Source organism: Cupressus sempervirens, chromosome 1 (genome assembly GCF_028749045.1).
Source record: "Cupressus sempervirens isolate cs-2001-9-10 chromosome 1, ASM2874904v1, whole genome shotgun sequence".
Lineage (NCBI taxonomy): Eukaryota > Viridiplantae > Streptophyta > Pinopsida > Cupressales > Cupressaceae > Cupressus > Cupressus sempervirens.
In genome coordinates, this window is record NC_143118.1 from 594,413,726 (window position 1) to 594,435,326 (window position 21,601).

At 34.9% G+C, this 21,601-nt stretch overlaps 1 protein-coding gene across 1 annotated transcript in view; it reads left to right on the plus strand.

The window, feature by feature from the left end:
- LOC149578825 (uncharacterized) overlaps positions 1–18,905 on the plus strand; it is a 196,151-nt gene extending 177,246 nt beyond the window's left edge. Inside the window, exon 9 of the mRNA XM_089831921.1 lies at positions 18,474–18,905. Within this exon, the coding sequence (XP_089688047.1) occupies positions 18,474–18,640 (167 nt within the window). The 3' untranslated portion in view covers positions 18,641–18,905. The remainder of the gene's footprint in view (positions 1–18,473) is intronic.
- The last annotated feature ends 2,696 nt before the right edge of the window (positions 18,906–21,601 follow it).

A 21,601-nucleotide genomic window follows, 5' to 3' on the forward strand; every position in this document is an offset into this window, starting at 1 on the left:
AGGATTGTCCATTAATATTTATTGAACCCAAATGTAAAAAAAATATTTGTTGTTATTACTCCAAAAGAGAATGCATTGAAGCCTAAATGGGGATATTCGGGGCCATCCTGAGAGCCAAGGAAAGAAAAGTCGGTCTGGTTTCCTCAGAATTGAGTTTGGTGTCCAACATTCATAGCCCATGAAATATTATAAACACTTGGTTTGCCACAGACCAATAGAAACGTTGCATTTTACCATATTGAGTCAGAAACTTTATGATTTCCAAACTAACCGCATCATTGAATTCAAACAACTTTAGAATGGTTTGATGAATGAATATAAGTGAGTCATCAAACCTTATTATTAAAAGGATGGGTGCGTAACTAATGATATTATTATTTATTTTCACATCATTCGCACATAATTAATTTGTAAATAATACATGTTTTTCGTCCAAGTACGAGTATATGACCCTTCCACTTTAATGTTTCCTTGATTTATTCACAACATCACTCATAGAAGCCTATAACGGTTTACGGGTTTATTTTCTTGACTTCCAACATTATTCCTCCTCTAATATATTTGCTTAGATCTATTCATAATTACCTCAACGGTATTTTGCAACTATGGAGAACTGTTTCAAAAGTTAGAAACTGAATAAATTTATGTCCCAACTCCTACAACTTCTATTTCCAAAAGTCCTCTACACATGAATAGCTTTGGTCTCCAATACTTTCCCAGTCCCTCAATGTTTAACATTATTCTCGCAATAATACTTCTCACTCATGATAGGCTTATAATCCTAAAGCTTCCACCTGAAGGAACTGATAAATTTAATATAAACACCCTGCAATAACAACAATAATATACTCCTGGATACTATGCGATTTCTGATTTATTCACAAATGCAAAACAAACCCAACAGGATGGCAGGTTTTGCGCTCTCATTAAACTTCCCTGAAAATATGTTTCACAGGCTAGTAGGACACACTGCTCTGATACCACTGAAATATCCCAAATCGACATTGACCCAATATTTTCCTCAAAATAATATTTAAAACATAAACATATGAAGTTGCATTATAAACCAATGATATAAAACCATAGATTCTCATAAAATCCCTTGAAATATGCTATTGCATTATGCATCAGCAATACAATAACCAGCATTCAAGATCCAATCTTAAACACAGATTTATAGTCAAATTGGAATACTAAGAAAAGAACCTATAAGCACATGCGAGACACCTGATGCGATGTCTCCACTGAAATGGGTTCGCGTCCATTGTCTCTCGGCACGAGGGTTTTCATCCTCTCGATGGATGAAAGCTGAAACTTTTTGAATAACTCTCACAAGAGAGAAATCGAAATCTGAATCATAAACCAAGTATAATCCAAATGAATGAGTCTCTCCCTTTTAATCCTCAAAGCTGTGACTCTTCGACTACCTTCCTATCCTTTCGTCTTATCCCTCCTTGTCACCTTTAGCCCATTTTATAAAATTAAGTTCACCTTCTATAAGTTTACTTCATTCTCTCATAGTCAATTTTAAGATTATATGAATATGTCTTTAAAGTTTCTAATGTCCCAAAAAAGGGGACATTACATTGCACCACATTCTCTACTCCCACCTCCATGACAACATTGTCCAACATTAAAGCCAATGTGTGTGCATTTTTCACTTTGTTGGAGGCATCATCAGATTTCCAAAATACCACATCATCTTTGTAAGCAACCAAGAAATTAATAATGGTTCTACTTCTTCCATTTGTCCACTCATCAGATAAAATGGTGCAGCCATATTTCTTCCACTCTTTCTTTTGGTCTTCTATTAATACTCTTTCTCTATCAACTGCATTGTCAAGCAACCTACAAAATTTAGGTGTAATAAAGTGTTAGTAAAAATAGAAAATAATAGTTAAGATTTAAAATATAACAATGAATTGAAGTGAATCACAATTATTTACAATTACTAAATAGTAAAATACTAACCTTCCACTCAAATCCTTGCGAGAAGGCAGCTTGTACACTTTGTCCGATATTGAAATTACTTTCACCAAATTCAACCAGTAGGGACTATCAGCCACATACATTGAGAGATTGTTGAAAAACCAAAAATCAGCAGCTGCAATATCAGTTTTCTCATGCACCTCCTTGTTCCATCTAGTGCCCTCTAATGATAGTTGTGATCCAGCTGTGTTCCTAGACACAAAATAACTCCCTATCCTTGATGCAAATGGTGATGAAAAACTAGGAAATGTAGAAGTGGAACCAGCAAAAGAGACACTTTCTTTGTGGATTCGTGGGCCACGAAGAGATTCCGATATGTTCTCAAGTGCTTCTTCTTCTTCCATATCAAAAGGAGCTCCTTGAGATTCAGCTATGGCTGCCCTCATAGCTAATTTTGCCCTCTCCCTATTCAATTTTTTCTCTTCAACAGCTACAAGTAGGGCATTGATGAATCTTTTTTCTTCTTTAGTTATCTTGAGACAAAGATTTGAATCATGTTTCTTTATGCCTGCAACGTGGTATTTGAAGTGGTTTAGGCTTCCAAAAATAAGTTTTTCACATGGAATGCATATAACCTTCCCAACATCATTTGGAGCTTCATAGGCATATCGTCATGCCTAATCTCTTACATTTTTAGGCCGAGTGCCTATATATCCAGATGGGCATAGAGTTTGTGGCCATTCTTCTTGTGAACTTGTCATGTTTTTTAAATGCTCAGTTGCTGCCCTACACATAAATTTATAGAAAAATGAATAAACAAAGTTAGAACTTAGAACTTAGATCTATGAGTATGAACTAAAGTTACTAAACAACTAAACGAACAACTAAGGTTTGTATTTAAAAAATCTTACATATCCTTCAAAAAAAAAGGTCAAACATAGAGTTGAATGACTTTCAATGATTCAAACATAGAATTGAAATCCTTTCAAATGATCTGAATTCATTTACAAGCAACAAGAAAATGATAGAATGCAAACCTACTTGAGAAAGAGATTTGTCTTCTAAAACCGGTTGAAATCCTCTTCAAATCCACTCAAATCCGCTTTGAATCGCTTGCAATCACCTAAGAATACCTTGGAACCCTTCTTCTCTCCCCTTCTTAAGCCTCTGATCACATAATAGAAAACTAGTGTTGCAAAAATGAACTTTTCTGGCCTATATCACTCTTGCTAACACAACCGAGTTTTTCTTAAAAACTCGCCAATTTTTTGGTGATTAGTTTGCGAGTTTTTTGGAGGCGCTGAGTTTTTCCACCATTTACTCACCGGTCAAGAAAAATTGGTGATTACCTGCTACTCGCAAAGTAATTGGCGAGTGTGCCAACTATGTGGATGACTATAATTATGAATGCAACAATTGTGAAATATAAATACAATGATAATGTACTATCAAAATTATGAGTGGTAGCCACAAATGCTTTGACAATGAAATGTGAATACAACTACAATGGATAGAATGTATGACTAGCAATTCCAAATATTCTTCTGCAATCAACAATGTTGTTTTATTACAATGGTTTTTTTCTGATATAACAAAGTATATTATGCACGATACCCTATATGGTTGTAGCTGATATGCTTTGTGATATATGTCGTGATCTGAAAGATAATCATTTTTTCTTGAATTTCTCTGTCTTTTGATGAATTCATCCTTGAGATTGTTAAGTCCTTTGTTTTCTCCCATTTGCAACCTTCTTTGTTATTCCCATTCCTCGTCAGTTCTACTTTTATTAATCTGAAATATGTTTCCCACTATCTAGTAGGGTTGTTAGCTCTAACACCAATTGTAATGTTCTTTTATCTAGTTATATGGACACTAAGTGAATTTGTGGAACTTCTTCAATTAGACAATGAAGATGCAGATACATGAATTACTATAATTATGAATGCAACAACTGTGAAATATGAATACAAAGATAATGAATGATCAAGTATATATGAGTAGTAGTTACAAATCTTTGACAATGAAATCTGATTGCAATTACTACGGATAGAATGTATGACTGAAAATTCCAAATGCTCTTCTGCAATTAAGAATGTGGTTTTATTGCAATGGTTGTTTTTGATATAACAATGTATATGATGCACGATACCTTGTATGGTTGTATCTGATCTGCTTTGTGATAAATGTTGTGATCTAAAAGATAATCAATGATCTCAAGTAGAGATCATTCATCTCCAATATTCTGATTTGACATATGAAATGGCCTTTGTTATAGGATCCGTCTCTCATATTAATCCAATTATATATGTTCTTTAATGATGTCATCTCTGAAATGCAATTGTATTGCTTGCACCAAATGGTTGCTATTACAACTTGCTATGCTCTTATTATTGAGGGGATTCCACAAAGGGAAATAAGCTATATAAAATCAATACTTCTTATTAAATGCCTTGCCAAATGGTCTAAATGTCATTTTACATATTGGAAAGTCATGTCCGAAACACATTTATTATCATCAACCACTTCATACTTAATAACGGATGTCATAGTAACTTGATTGATGCTTATTGTGCCACCTAATATATTTGTCTAATAATGGGTTTAATTTGTTTAATATTAATTTGTATAGCATTCTTATATTTATGAATTACCAAAATCGATAACACTCATTCTGCTGACGTTAATTATAGATATTCTCATCCAGCTTTGACGCCCGTGTAAACTGTTGCCTACTTTAATGTTGTCATTGATGTTTTGACTTTCCAGGATTTCTTCTATTGCATGGTTGGACACATCGATGTAAATAGAGAATTTGTATCCTCCACTTAGTAGCCTTTGTATTTATCAACATAATTAATATTTAGTATCAACCATTTTCTGCCCACGCGCACTTCATACTATACGTAGCTTTTTTATATGGTGATTTCTAGTATTCTACCCTTGAGCATATTTACATCATCATCCAGGAGATGTTTGTGTGTATTATGGTTGTCGTTCATTAATCCTTGCACATGTTCTCTTGTTGAGTGGTGTGAGTAATTCAATCTGATTTGTATCCCTAATGTAGTCACAACTAGTCTTTATGTATGTAGTATTTCCCTATGGTGATGTTATTTCAAGCCTTGACATCTTTCTTCAATGTGGCTCACCATTAAGTTTGACTAGTAGGCTTCTTATCAATCATGTTTGGTTGCTAATTTTATCTGTCATGCTAAATAAATTTCAATTTTTAATCAAAAATTACTTTAATTGCACTTCAAATTAGGGATATTACACTTAGAGCCTAGTATGCTAATCAAGTTAGACATTACAAAAGCTTATGACGAAGTAGAGTGGAGATTTTTATGTGAATGGAGGCTTTAAAACTAGTGGATTGATTTCATATATGAATGCATAGCTAGCATTAGATTCTTTGTTTTGGTGAATGCGACTCCTAAAAGTTTCTTTGACATCTTGAGAGGACTAAGGCAGGGAAACTCAATTTCTCCCTTTCTATTGATTATCATGGCAAAGCAGTGGGTAAAACAATTAGTAAAACTATAAAATAACGACCAAATTAAAGGTGTTAAGATAACAAATGAAATCATAGCCATAACACATCAATGATTTGTTGAAGATGTTATGTTTTTGCTAGAGCAAGAAGAAAATAGGAAGCAAGATAGTTTAAAAACACTTGAAACCTATGTAACCTGGAGACACGTTCCCACCCGAAAAGCCAAGGTTTTCGAGATTGGGACATCAATGGGGGGCAGGTATGGGACATCCCCTCACCGTGCCTAGAATGGCAAAAAGAGTAGGAGATGTCCCTGGTACTTGGGGATGTCTAGGAGAAAAAAATGAGACTGCAAATCATCCTTTGTACAGAAAGGGGACATTGATGTCCCATGATCATATCGGAGACGACTGACAATCCCCGATTTTGGAAAGCAAAAAGAAAAAGAAAAAAACCAAAAAACATAAACTTTATAATTTTAACTTGGTCACCCAAGTGGGCCCCACCCCTCCAAATGCCCTAAAAGGTTAAAAAAGACCACAATATTGTTGTTTTCTCATTTGTTTGGTTTTGCTTGTGAAGTTGTAGTGCATTGCAGCTGGCTTGGGTTTTCATTTTGCAAGAAGAGGTGATTTTCTTACTTCCAAGAGCTTGAGCAGGGGTTTGAGCTTTCTCTATTGTGCACCAAGTGAGTATGAAACTCTTTATGCTTCCATTTTCCATTTTTTAAATATATTTGCAACTTGAAAAGTCTGATTTTTTTTTTCATTGTTTCAGCTCATGTTTCCATTCCATATTTAAATCTCAAAAGTCAAAACAAGCACAATGAGCAGCAATGGAAGTACTAGTAGTAGTGGTGATGAGGAGGTAAATGTGTTTGGTGGTGATATTGCTAGTAGTGGGACTAGGAAAGGAGTTGGTCCTAATATTGATTTGTTTAAATGCCCTTCCATCATCATGAAGGATTTTTGCAAAGGGTCCTTTCAATAGGGAAAAACCTCTTCTCCAATTTGTCACACTTAGGCCAAAAGATAAAAATAATGCAAGAGGGACTAGGGTGTGGGATTGCCATGTTTGTCTTGATGATCTTAGAGGCAACTTTACAAGGGTGAAGTCGCACTTTTTAGCTGTTGCATGCCATGGAGTCAAAGCTTGTCGTAACTTGACTGATGCATGGAGATTAAATGCCAAAGATTGCACTTAGAGGCTGAAATGAAGGGCAAAATTTGACAATGACTTCACCATCTATTTAGTCACAATCATCTAGGCATATGTCATCTGCCATTTGTACTAGTGGCAGCCCTGTTGAGTCTAGAGGGAAGAGGAAGATGAGTAGTGGTGAGAAGGGCTCGGTGGAAAGTTTGTTTAATGCATAGGCAAAGGAAAAGTGTGAGGCATCCATTGGTAGATTCTTTTTTGCTAATGGTATCCCATATCATGCAGTCTATTCCACTTATTGTAAACAAATGGTGAAAGATATATGGAATACAAATCCCTCATTTGTACTGCCTAGTGAGCACAAGTTACAAAACACCATCCTAGATGAAGAGTACCCTAGTGTTCCCTTGTTGAGGATATAAAATATACTTGGGTTAGGACAGGCTACTCTATTGTGATGGATGGGTGGACCGATGTTAGACATTGACCACTCATCAATATCCTTGTCACATCTCTTGTTGGCTCTTATTTTTTGAAAGCCATAGATTTCTTAGGAAAGAAGGATGCAACATTCTAGTTCACCATTTTGAGAGATGCCATTGAGGAGGTTTTGTTAGCTAGTGTAGTATAGGTTATCACAGATTCTGCACGTATGTGCAAATGAGCCGGTTTGATGATAGAGGGTGCTTATAGGCATATCTTTTGGACCCCTTGTTGTGTTCATGCATTGAACAATTCATTGAACGACATACCAAAGATTGAATTGGTAAAAGAGGTAGTTGTAGAAGCCAAAGAAGTGCAAATGTTTATATGCAACCACCACGCTTCACTTGCTCTATTCAGGTCCTATAAGGAGTTCCTCAAACTAACCCAGACAAGGTATGTCAATTTTAATTATAGTTTACTTTCAGTTTGCTTTAGAGCACTTTTGTCAAGAAGTGGGGATGCCAGTGAACAAATCCAAGAAGAAAATCATGTTTTTTTTTTTTAAAAGAAAGGATGATCATTTGGATTTTCTTTTTGAAGGCAGCCCATTAAAAAGGTGAAAGAATACAAATATTTAGGGATTGACTTCAGCCACAAGCTCAGCTAGGAGACTTGTAGAGTTAAAAGGATACAGGGGGATGGAAAGTGCTATATCTGTTGTAAAACAGATGTAGGAATGCTGAGCTATGGGATTGGAAGACCAAGAAAACTCTATTTGGTTTGCTGGTCACTCTGGTTGTTCTTTATGGTTGTGAGCTTTGGGGGGGCAGCATGACAAAGCGTGGGTGGAGGCAACTAGAGAGGATCCAGAAACATCTAATCACTACTAATATCAAGATCAAGGCATCTGTATCTTATGAAATCCTGCTAGCAAAAACTAGTATGTATCCATTGGAGGCGGCTGCCATAACTCGGTTAATAAGTTATTTAACGAAACTTGACAACATGGATAGCCAACATTGGACCAAAATTGCAATGCAAGAGGACTTGGCTTGTAGGAAGAAGACTTGGATGAAACAAAACATAAAGTGGTTGAGCATGTGGAATATCAAGTTGCAAGAGTTTCCTATCACTGACATGGAAATAAAGAAGTTCGTCAGGGGAAACTTTCAAACTGCCATGTGGTCTCTTAACATGGGTCGGAAAAAGACACATTATATCAAAGTTTTCAATCCTTCTAAGGGGCATGGGGATCAAGCATATCTAGGCTCAACTATTAATAGTAAAGCTAGGATGTTAATTGCTTAGTTGAGGATTGGATCACATCATCTCAGATGCGAGCTTGGTAGATAGGAGAAGCCTAAAGAGGAGTGGGAGGAGAGGATCTACAGATTCTGCGAAAAAGGGGTGGTTGAGACAGAATGTCACTTTCTTATTGAGTGCAAGGCATATGAGGATATTCGAGCTCAATACTGGGTCATCTTAGGGGATGACATAAGCTTACACAGTTTGTTCGATGATGATAAGATACGATAGACTACTGGTTTGATTGTCAAGATTCATAGTAGGAGGTTGAATTTGGAAAGGAATCAAGATTAATGCTTCTGAATTGTGGTCCCTTAGACCGATGGTCTCGTGGATGTCATTAAAATCCTTCATTCATTCATTCATTTAAATTCATTTTTATTTATAATTGTTACAAACTTACATGTGATGTTTTTAATCATTAATGTTCTATTTTTTTTTTTTTAATATTGTCTCTATAGGTATTGCACATACTTTCTCTTGATGGAGAGGATGTTGAGGTGTATAAGGCCCTCCAATTGATGGTGGTGGATCCAGTGTAGGGATGATGGTCCAATTCTAAGTCCTCTGAAAGAAAAGCGGTAAAGCAAAGGATCCTTGATGAGAGCTAGTGGTCCACAATGAGGTAAGTTGCTGATTTTTAAATTTAATGTTAGTCTTTTGCTTACTAATTTTTATACTAACTTACAAAATTTAAATTTCTAATTCAAAATTTAATTTTTGTTTGCATCTTGTAGATATATTTCTCTGTCATAGCACCCATTGTAGATGTCATTAGATATGTTGATACCGATGTTCCTAGTCTGGGAGAGATATATGAGACTATTGACAACATGTTGGGAAGATGAATAGAATTGCTGCAAAAAAGGATCCGACATTGGGGTTTTATGAGGAGCATATTAGGCTTATTGTAACACGGAGGTGGAACATAATGAATACTCCGCTTGATATGGCAGCGTTTTCTCTAAATCCCAAATGGTGGGCAAAGTTGGGTGGAAGGGGCCTCCTATGTGATGATCCCGAGGTATTGGATGGCTTCAGAAGAGCCATTAATAGGTTGTATTCAGCTCAAGAGGCCTCTACTCTTCGTGCACAGTTCCTTGACTTCACCAACCTTTGTGGCCCAAACTTAGGTAAGTCACAAGCGAGGTTGGATAGAGTGATTTTTGCACAAAGAGATCATATTGGATGGTGGACTTAGCATGGGAGAGACACACCTCAGTTAAAAACAGTTGCAAAGAGGAATTGGTCCACATTCATTTATCCACTCTGTCAAGAGGAATAAACTTACCTCTAAACGAGCAGAGAAGCTAGTGACATTTCATCATGCTCTTCTACTTGCAGATTGTTAGATTCCAGAGTATAGGCAGACACTAGCTTTGCGGTGGGATGTTGAGCCTGCAGATGTGGCCTAGATAGATGAGGATGAGACAACACCAAGATTGGTTGGGATTCTATTAGATAAGGCTATGCTTGCTGTGGAGGATGATAGTGAGGACTCTAATTTTGATGCCATAGTGGCAGAGGCAAGATAGGAGAAACATTCTGCTTCATTTTTCTATATTTTGTTTTCTCCGTTAAATGTGAACATGATGATGAAACTTTGTGGCATCCCTATAGCCTTTGGGCATATTTCGATTTTCAGATTTTTATGATATTGTTCGCTACTAAACTTATTTTTAAATATTTTTGTTCACATATTGATATGCATATTGACAATTGAGTACTTAAATCAGTTATTATTTCCTAGGTGGTATTCAAATGGTGTATGTTAAGGTTCAATGTTTAAATGATATGCTTTGTGCTTAGTTTCATATGAATGACATGTATATTTGCAAATTTCAGTGTATATTTTAAAATTTCCCTATATATATATAGCCGTCCCCCCTTGCCCACATCCCTAGAATTGCGAAAAGAAATTGTCATCTTGTAAACCCATCCCGTTGTCTATTGTCATCCCCCATGGTCCCCATCCCATAAACTTGGGTGAACGTAGCTTGAAACCTATATGCAAAAGGAGACAAATGGTGAGTCAATAAGCATCATAACTTTTCTTCATTCATAAAAATCAATAGAAGGAAATTGAAAAATGTAACATTTTGGGATTTAATCAAGGAAAACTCCCAATATCTAGGACTCCTAATAGATGAAGGCACAAAAAATATTAAATTGTGGGATGCAATCCACAACAAGCTAAGGAAAAAGATGGAATCCTTGAAAACAAAATGGCTTTCTATCGAAAGAAGAGTAATGATGCTAAAAATAACTATTTCATCCATTCCAATATACTGAATTTTGTGTCTCCCATTACTAGCAAGAGCCAATGCCGAATGGAAAAGATGAAGAGAGATTTTTACTATCAAGGGATGATAGAGAAAAAGAAAATTGCACTTATTGCATGTGACAAATTATGGTAAGTCGTTAGAAGAAGAGAGAATAGGACTACGGAACACTCTTTGGCAAAGTTAAGCTGTAGGGGCATAATGGGTTTGGGAAATCTGTAAGAGCCTAATTAAAAGGGTCAAGATCCTATAACACGAATATTTAAATGGAATACGACATAATGAACATATTCAGCACAACAAACCCACCAAAAGCTTCAATGGTATGGAATTTTATAATCTGTTGTTGAGTGATTGTTATGGAACATTTTAAATTAGGACTAAGGAACACTCTTGGGCAAAATAAAGCTCTAGAGGAAAATCTGGTTTGGAAAATCTATAAAGAGCTTAATTCAAATGGGTCTAGATAAACAATTTCTACAATAATAAAGTTTAACTTACTATAACCTGTAGAACTTCCTCTTGACTGTGATCTTCAAACAGAAATGTGAATGAAACAACAGTATTCTGGCCTTCCTTTGTCAATGAAGATTAAAACCCTTGCCTCTGTGTTTTACTTTTGTTAGCAACTCTTCCTTCTAACAGAAGCTTCCAATCAAAAAACCAATAGCTAACAATCTCCTATTAAAATGACAGCAGAAAATTTATCTTTTTAAAATCTGCACTCCGGTCTCCATGATAATGATATCCCCAATGACTTAATCTCATTGGCTAAAACCCTCTAGCACTGCTATGCACAAACCAAGGTTGTGACAGGATCTTACAGAACAACGATCAAACATGGCCCTGTTTGAGCAGCTATGATTTTCATTGATATGGCCTTCACACCTGCGCTTTGGTACCACTCTGAAGTGGCAAGACACAAAACAGAGATAAAACAGGAGAGAATGAATGAAAACAATGTGCCACAACACACAAGCAAACTGATTTCTCATTACTCCTTTCAACGGTTACATCTACCTCTTTCAATAGAGTTCACAGGAAATTTCTAGATTCATGTAGATAAGATAAGATAAAATAATTTTATTTAATGTTCAGCAAGAGACCAACAAAAGGGTCTAAGGGACTGCAAGCTTACAAACTAGGAAACCATCAACACTAAGGACACCAAACGGTGACCAAGAAAGAGCAAACCGAAAAAGCAAAAGAGAACAAGAGAACAACAAGGGAGGGTCCAGAAGTCCTTCCTTGGCTGGAAGAAGTCCAGAACCAAAGGGTACAGTTCAGGCCGACCAAGGATCTTGAGCCATAGCTGAGTACCACTGGATGTGGAGCACTGCTGCCTAGTGAACCTGCATAAATAATCAATGCTTGGTGAGAGAAATCTAGAAGAATGGTGTGGTCGTTGGAGGTGTAAATGTAGTAGGTGGAGACGGTATAAAATAATATCTACCAACAAAGATTCTGTCATGGCAGGTTGAATGAATTAAGCCCATCGGTATATTTTCATAGAAACAATAAATATAGAACTCCGGCATGTATTAATGTCAATCAGAGATTGTTTGAGCATTCATGGGAGAAGTTAATTTCATGGACTATGGATCAACTATTATCAAATAGGGAGTGATTAAAATAATCAGTTGCCATGAAGTCTAAACGATTCAAAGACCATTATTTAACTGGTGACTGATACAAAAGACAAATGATTAAATTGTCTATTTTTATTAAGTGGCAATGAATAGAATATATCCATTTCATGGAAACAACAAACAATATCATTGATAAGTATCATCAGTAGATTTAAATCAGATATCGTCTAACATAGGGAGTATAAGAAGTCATCATAAACAAGGTGTCTCATAAACTCAGATGATAGCAAGGTAACAACAATTTAATTAATACATACAGAAAATTTATAACAGTGCCATCATGCTTTGATGGGAGCAGTGAACACTTTCCAAAGAAGGCATCACTAATTAAGACATCATATACAAATTAAGGGAGCAACAGTTACACATAATGATGTAATTAAAATCGACTTCTGATTAGAAGGATTAAAAATGGCAGTACACAACAAGTAAGGGCATACCCCAATATCATGACAACTCGCCAAGGGAAACTAATTCTGAAGGATGTGGTCTAGTACTGGAATCCTACGAAAGGTCATGCACATGTCTCTTGAGACATACTCCAATGAACTGAATATAAGAAAAGAGATTCTTCCCCAAAGGTGGATAAGTGATATTTTTTTCATCTTTCTTGGGTCTGCTAGTGAGGGCCTTTGGCTATTAGGAATAATAATCAGTGGATAATATTTGGAAATAAACCATAGGGAAACTACATTGGTAGTAATCAATAGTTGTAGCCAGAGGTGATACTTAAACTTCACACCAGACCAACATATTATATTAGAATATCAAGAAGAGATTAGGTACTCATAAAATATCAGCAAAGACATTAGCAGCCAATATTGGACTCATACAAACCTACATCATTCAACTTAAAACACTCTTCCAACTTAGAAATATAATCCTTGTTTGATGTGCTGACTATCTTGATTAAGAAATTGTCACCTAGTATTGAAGATATACATAACAATACCGTTCTTTCCCAAGATACTTAGTATAACTATGTTATACTATATATTGGACACCATTGATCAAAGTCGTAACAAAATTTAGGTTGAATGAAATCAGTAACAAGAAATTAGTCCCAAACTAAGTTACCAATTCGGATGCGGATTCGAGAGTAGATTCTGGAAGCGGATCCGGGATGCGGGGGAAAATAATTTTTTTGGATGCAAATGTGGGAGGAAGCGTGCGCATGTGTGTGTGTATATATACATATAATATATGCAAAGAAATGCAAGAAATATACAAAGACGAGTCATTTGATAGTATAACTATGATACTTCACCCTTTATCAAAATTGAAGATATTTCAAAATTCATATGATATATCAATGTGTGCTTGTTCAACATTAGAGTTTAGTCTTAGACAATAAGTTCCAATAGGTCATGTTCAAGATTCCAACAAAATAAAAACTTAGTTCATGATTGAAGATTCAATCAACTAATATGCATCAAAGTCTGAATCATAAAAATTCACAAGAAAATCCATATTCTCATTATCATCTCCAACTGCTCAAAGATCATTAGAGTACATGCAAATAAAAATAACTTAAGTTTGGGCATTTTTTATTAGTTTTCCGGGTGTTGGGCCCATGGATTTCGTCGGGTGTGTTCGGATTTCCTATGGATTTTGGCCGTAAGCTAGCCACAGGCCTCCAAATGTGGCTGGAACCCAGACATTGGCTTCCAAATGCATCTAGAGGTTTGTGGCTGGCTTCCAGCCAGAATCCACAAGGAACCCAGACACATCCAAAATCCAAATGTATCCGCCTCCGAATCCACCTGATCTAGGGAAAAATCGATATCTGAGGTCCCAAAGCATAGACAACTGGACAGGGGACATTAGAGAAAGTCCATGATATGCTTTAGAGAAAAGAAGCGAAATTCAAATAAGGAAGTGCCATGTAACGATCAAACTGATGTGGCAAACAAGTCAGCATTCAAGACACTTGGTAGGCATGACCAATAATTTACTAAGAAATAAAGGATTCTAAGATACATAACACATGGCTGAGGAGAACATATATACAAGGATTAGCACATGACCTAAAGAATGTCAAAACATACAAATTAATAAACACATAGTGGAACACTTATGTAGGCATAAACAATTAAGTGGCTTGTACATCACGAATTTGTTAGGAAATGATTTCTGAGTAAAGCTTAGTTGGTAGACAAGGTAATGCGAGTAAGAGAACTAGGAGAACATGACAAAAAGTATGTGGATTATCACTTAACCTTGGATAGATATATAGAGCCTTGAGCCCAACGAGAAATAATTTGCCTGCATTGAGACTTCCAAAGAACTGGATTCACTAGAGATATCTGCATTGGGCTCTTGGAGACCCCTATTGGGCTCAAGTCCAAGAATAGGCAAATGGCTTTCCTCTGAGAGATTACGAAAGAGAGGCTTAGGAAAAACATGTATTTTACAAATAATTTGATTTCCAAGCTGTTCAAAGGATCGTAGGGGGTCACTATATTTATATAGATCATAGTTATAATGTAAACACAAACATACCTGCAAATTTTGTTGCCTCGGCTTTTCATTTAGAGGAAGACAAAAGTGCTAATGAAGGTCTATAGAAAAATCTTGAAGAAATAAATTCTGGGAGAACTTGAGAAAAATTTGGACAACATCAATGAGGAATTGACTATTCCTCTCCCAATACATTACAAGGTGATTGCCATTAAAGTGGTTTCGATTACCAGAAAGACAATTTTGTAGATTGACGATATGGGGTATTGCATAGTCTACAAAATCATCATTATGAAAAACCTCAATTTTGTATTCAAACTTATTGAGAATTAGGAAGATGGAGGGAGGAGGGCGGTTGAAGAAGTACATGAGGGAGGATGGGATTGACTCAAGCGATGAGGAAGATAGACAATAATTAAGGGCATCAAGCCTCTCACCACTAGTCACCGGTGAATATGCCAGACCCAGTTCCTCTCCATCAGCTTGCAAGCATGCAGGTACTATGCACCAGAAAGACAAGCAGTTCTCATATTATCCACTTAGGATTATATTTTAGGAGTTATGTGAGTTTTTAGTATTATAGATTAGTCCAAAACTCTTGTCTTTGTAAAGAATAGAGGCAATAGAGATAGAGCAATTTTGTTACTTGCCCTGTTTTTGTTCTACGTGATTATAAAACTCATATAGCTTTGATATATAATTTTAAACAAATACAGTAACCTGGTAATGTCAGACTTCATATAAAGATGGTATATTTTGAACTCTATATGATAATGTCAATATATGAAGCTTGTATCAGTTGGATCTTATCCTTTGGTTTCAAGGTTTTAATTGTGGAGAATTTTCGTGTTGGATGTGTCTGCATTTTGAAACAGAGAGAAAGTAAAGATAATTTTGGAATGATTTAGAATTAGGGATAAGTTTTTAATGGGTAATGTTGGAATCTTTTGAAAAGTGGAAGAACATCCAGAAGTCTTTGATTTCTTAGTAAATGATAAAGATATAGAAGTTTTTACAGATATTAAAAGCATGGTCTGTTTTTTGTTTCTGCTTCCACAAAATGAATTGTGTCTCATGGTTGAATAATGTTCAGTAAATAACGTTTCTTAAGAATAAACTGTATAGTAGATACAAAATTTGTGTGTGAGTGATATAAAGAGTTGAGACAGGTATCTTTTTCACAGTTAAAGATAGCCTCCTCCTTTTTCAATTATTATGGTAATGATTATGTTTGAAAGTGGTTTGTAAAGTAGATTGAAGGGGTCCCTGGGTTAAAAACTTTGAAATGGCGGACTCTGAACAGAACCTGTCTCTATTCATAAGGTAACTGGAAATAGCTGAAATGTTAATCAATGGTTTGGAAATTAGGAATTTACTGAGAAGAAATTGAGAATACTGATCTAAAATGTAAGGATTTCTTCTGTTTCAGCTAATGGAAACCAAAGAGTGCAAGAAAGTACTAGTTCACACAGAGACTAACAAAATATACCAAAATTCGTTATTTGGCAGTCTCTTTAATGAGTACGTTTTCTCTCTAAGACGTGTGTAAATGTAGTCTAATCCAGACAAAATCTAATGATGAAGGAAAATGGTATGACTAATAATCGAGTGAACTTGTTCAGGGATGATTTTGTGATAAAGAAAGATAGATTAATAGGAATTCTTTACAGTCATGAAGGAAAACTGACACAGGAAGGAAGCACTGGTATGGATAGAATCACTTAACAGCAAATTGCTAAAGCTACGCAAGTATAGCAAATAGGTAATAATAAAAATTTGAAAATGTACAACTTTATCTGATAAGATAGGAAACTGGCAATTTTGGCTTAGGCTCATTATTGAGCAAAATAAAAGTTGTGCCTTGTACAATGTGACTCACTTAAAAATAATAAAATAATAAAAAAGAAAATTTTAGTGAAAACTAACAAAAATTTATTGAATTAAAATCAGAAAAAAAATACAAGTGGAATCTGTACAAAAAATGAACAAACCACTAATTTTTATTGTCTTTATACAAATGATAGCACGTTCAATATAATTGATAGAATGTGTTGAATTTTAATCGCCTAAGTGGGCTAAGAAGTGGGAGACATCTAAACTTGGGTCTTATCGTCTTGCACATCTCAACATGTGAAGATTTCAAATTTGGACAGTCACATAATGTATCAGTTTGGGATTCACAATGTTCAATGTTCATTGATTCAAGTATTGCAACAATAACAAGGAAGAGAGTGCTTTGAGGGTTGACTTGCCATCTTGTCTAATGCAATCCATACCAAAGCCAAGAAGTGTGCTTATGGAGAAGAGGTTGGTCAAATGCACTGTTGATGGCAGTTCTTCTATCTATGAGAGTTGGAGTCTAAGTTTAAAGCTTTAGAAGACAACTTTATGCAAGTATGTTTCTGGGATTGATTGTGTATCATTATTTTTTAACATCGACATTTTGAATCATATTCCATGATCCATTATCAGGATTGGAGGGTTCGTGGAAACGTAAAATAACAACTTTAACCTGCAATATAGCATCCTCAGACAATTTAAAAATGAAATTAAAGAACAAATGAAAGATTGGCTATCCTTCAGTTGTAAGTCAATGTAAGTCATCTGAAAGCAAATGCACTGTTAAATTTTCTGAAATGAAATGAGAAAAAACAAAAAAATTGGTCCAATGTTTACAGAAATAATGAGGTAACTGAAAGAATGTTGCAATAGGAGATCAAATAGGATGCCTTGCTGTCCTTGCAAAACAGAGTGATCTAGCCAAGCAAGACTGCCATAAAAAAATCTGACATGAGCATCTCCATGCAACATGAAAGCTTTCTTAAGAGAAAAGATTTTGGTCAACTTCTTACATCTCCACGTGTTTCCAGAGTTTGTCGATCCAAACACCTTTAATAAGTTAAAAAGAGGGGATGTAACAGACATCCTCAGCCATGTCAAGGATGGCTAGATTTTTAGAACCTCCTAATGTTATAGTTTAGAGATGCATCCATAGGAAATTTAGGTTTATGGGATGGTCAAGAAATGTCCAATGTTATTTATGTGACCCAAGGACACCATATGGGATGGTGACCTAGGGCTTGGTGGGGACACTCTTATGTAACCTCGCGTAAAATGTTTTCATGAAAAATAATGAGTCGTATTTTAGTGCAAATCCCTTTTTAATGGTTCCAATTAATGACCCTTGTCTAATGGATCAAAAAATATTTTAAAATAATCTATGGTTTTAGAATGTTAGTGAAAAAGTAATAAATTTTTGAGTTAAATTAAGCCTATAGATATAATCAAAATACCCAGTGCCATTTTCTATTGATATTTTGACTAATTAGGTTAAATCAAAACAGTTAAATGAATGAAAGCATGTTTGCATTGTATTTTGATCTATAAACGTTGTATATTCACATTCTAAATTTCTTTTAATTATTATCAATGTGTATCCATGGTAAAATTTTGCTTCATTGTCTTTCTGGGTCATTATCTAGATATGCCCTATGGCTTTTTCTTTATTAGATTCCAGTATATTTAATTCTTATGGTATATTGACAAGTAGACTGAATCAAAACGATTAAATTGAATGATCATGTTTATCAAGTTGGTAAAGAAGCATATTTGCAGTACTAAACATGCTTGTGAATTGACATTCTAATACTGTCACTTCTATCAATGTAAATTCATGTTAAAAACTTGATTGAATGGCTTGCTAGGTCATTTTTTCATTTTTCAGATTGATGATTACACTCAACTTCTTACCATTTTGTTCTTTTGCAGTGGCTAATGGAGTTTCTGGAGCAGCACAACCTGCACTTTTGTACCTTGTCCCTTGTCAACTAGCTGGAGTTTTGCTAATTTCCTCTATAAGATCTGAAGTTGATCTTTTGGTTCGATACAGTGAGGAGATGATAGATAATGATGGTAACATTGAGAAAGACAAATGAGCATTGAATGTTTTGTCTATTTATAGTCACAATTTATCCGAGGAGCTATCTTGCAGGAAAGGAGAAAAGTTAAAAATGTTTTAAGGGTCAATCTTAATTAGTCTAAGGAAAACTTTGCATAAGCAAATGTAAAAAATCCACAAATAGAAATTACTTATTTGCACAACATAACCTGAAAACAGCATTTGGTTTTGTTACAACTAAATGACCAAAAAAAATTTAAAAACTTTACAAAATATACATGCTCAATTCCGGTGTTTTAACACATACGTAGTGTGCCAATATACAAATGAGCTTGGGGATTATGTGTTCAATTTAAAATATGTAGACATTTACATAGAGTAAATAAAATGAATCATAAAATCATAAAATTAACCAACTTGACAGACTAGCTTATTTTTGGTGTCACAAGGCTAGGTTTTTACCCAACACGGCCCCAACGATCTCCCCAAGTTGGGACAATCTTGGACTATGCCTACCACCAAAGTTCCAAGTTCAACACCTACACACACCTTGGTCAGTACAAACACAATATATTCTTGCACAGTGAAATGATTCAACACAATTATGAACACGATACTTTGGGGCAAACAAGTAGCTTTATTGATTTTGACAAATGGCCCCTGGCCCACTCTACATCAATTTCAACTATGCCTTTGGTCACTGCTCAAGCACTTCCCAAGCACTATACAAAGTTTCCACCCCTAGATTTGCATCCACTCTTTAAATGCCAGTAGACACCTCATGCACTTCACCTCCCTAACTGTAGTTCTTTATGTAGATTCCACATTCCCAACACCCTGTGTCATTGGAACTCACCGAGGCAACCCTGGTTCAGAGTGGACTAGGTTGACTAACACAGATAAGACTCAAGCCTCCTCCCTAAACAAGGACTTCAAATTCCTTTGCATTGCTCATCTTCTACTAATACTACACTGCTCGCTTCACACTACTTTGCACTCCTTTTGAACACCTTGCTCACTAAATGTTGTTGCGTGCCTCCTTGGATCTCTCCACCATGACACTTTGCCTTGTGAACAAAAGCAATCATTGTAGAACGTTCATCTTTAAGCAGTTGGGTTACTCTTATTCACCCATATTAGATTCTCGAATGAGGCTAACTTCACAATAGAAATCGACCATGCCTCTGACAACTCCCTAAGAAACTTTTCTTAGAGCGGCCCTACCCCTTATGGGAATCGACCACCCGTTACATTTGGTACTAGTAGTTACTCAAACATTTTGTGGGGTGTCCCTATGAAAGGTCAAATTTGTTGCTTGTTTTTAGACAGCCTTGTTGATATTGTTTTTAAATCAAATTTTGAGTATATTTCTTGCATGTATATTTGGAACCAAAATTATAGTTGAATTTTTTTAAAAATATGGAAAAAATATGTTGAACACACATGTAGCTTTTCACAATAAGTAGTTGCTTATTTCCTCCCTTCCCTCTAACACTATTAATTTTCAATTCCTAAACAATAACAACTTCAACAAAATAGGAGACGATTCAAATTTATTCTTTTCCTCATATTAAAAGTTTGCATGAGAACACTCGATGATTTAAACTGAAGTAAAAATTGCACTTAAGCAACAACATGGAGACATAGGGTTAGTAGTTGTATTTCGTGTAAATCTTGAAAAATGAGATTGAATTTTTATTTGTAGAAAAAAAACTTTATATTTGTATGATTCAAGTAATAGACAATAAAAATAAATATTAGAATAATGTAGTTTAAAATAATGGAAGAAAGTAATTATGTATTATTAATGGACTTATTTATAATAGAAGTAAAGGAAATTTAATGAATCAATTTAATCCATGTTAAGTTATTAGAGTGATTTACTATATATAGATTAGAAGAAAACATGAAGATCACATTATTGATTGAAACAATGGTCGAACAGTAGTCAGTAAGAATACATCTATAATGATGTGTACTAAAAAAATAAAATGTGTTTGAAAATTAATTGAATTAGTTTAGTTGTATGATTTGTGAAAATAATGGTAAATATATAACTTATTTTGAAAAAGCCTTTACAACAAGCGATCCTACTTGTTCTTGAAAAAATAAGGAATTGGATAATAGACATCTACACAAAATGGAAAGAATCATGTAGTCATTGATTATTTTTAGAGATTTAAGATGTTTGTTCATACTCGGATGTTTTAGAGAGGAGTTTAAAATTAACTAGATTATAAATTAGAGGAGAGATTATGGGGGAGGTATAGATGTGGGTCCAATTTAGTAGTGTCCATGGTGGTATTATTATAAACAACTTACACAAAATACAACACAAGAAGTTGAATAGATGGTACCATTTGTCCAATAAGCTTTTATGTAAGTGCCACACTATCTAATGATACCTTTAAAAACCTTGGTGAATCTTAATCTAAATTTTTTTTCCAAACAAAAAGAATTTAATAATGATGTCTATTAGCTAATTACTAATTGTAAAATACAAGAGATTTAATATCACCACCTTGAGGTGATTCCAAATAGTGTTGATTAAACTCATTACCCTCTATTCTTTCACACATGGTTGTGTTATAGACAATTTGAATGGCTCGCTATTTCCAATAATAATAAAATATTGCTCATCTTTACAAAAAAGGAAAACTTGTCTAAAAATACTTGGATTTGTAATATATTCAATGCTCTATATTTTGTATTTATAGTTTTTTACCATGTCAAACTCCAAAATGCAACAAAAAAAAAACACAATAAGGTGGTATACTTTCAACATGTTGACAATCTAAGAGTCGATTCCATCCAACATGTAATCAAACTTGATGTTATATGATACGCATGGTTGATGTAGAGTTTTTTATATTAGTTTTGGCTAACCTAATTTGAGTTGCATACATAACTGAGCATCTAACAGCGCATATCCTAATTAAGAAGTACAATAAATATCTACATGACAACATCTGAACAACTTTTCTTTGGCTCCTTTATG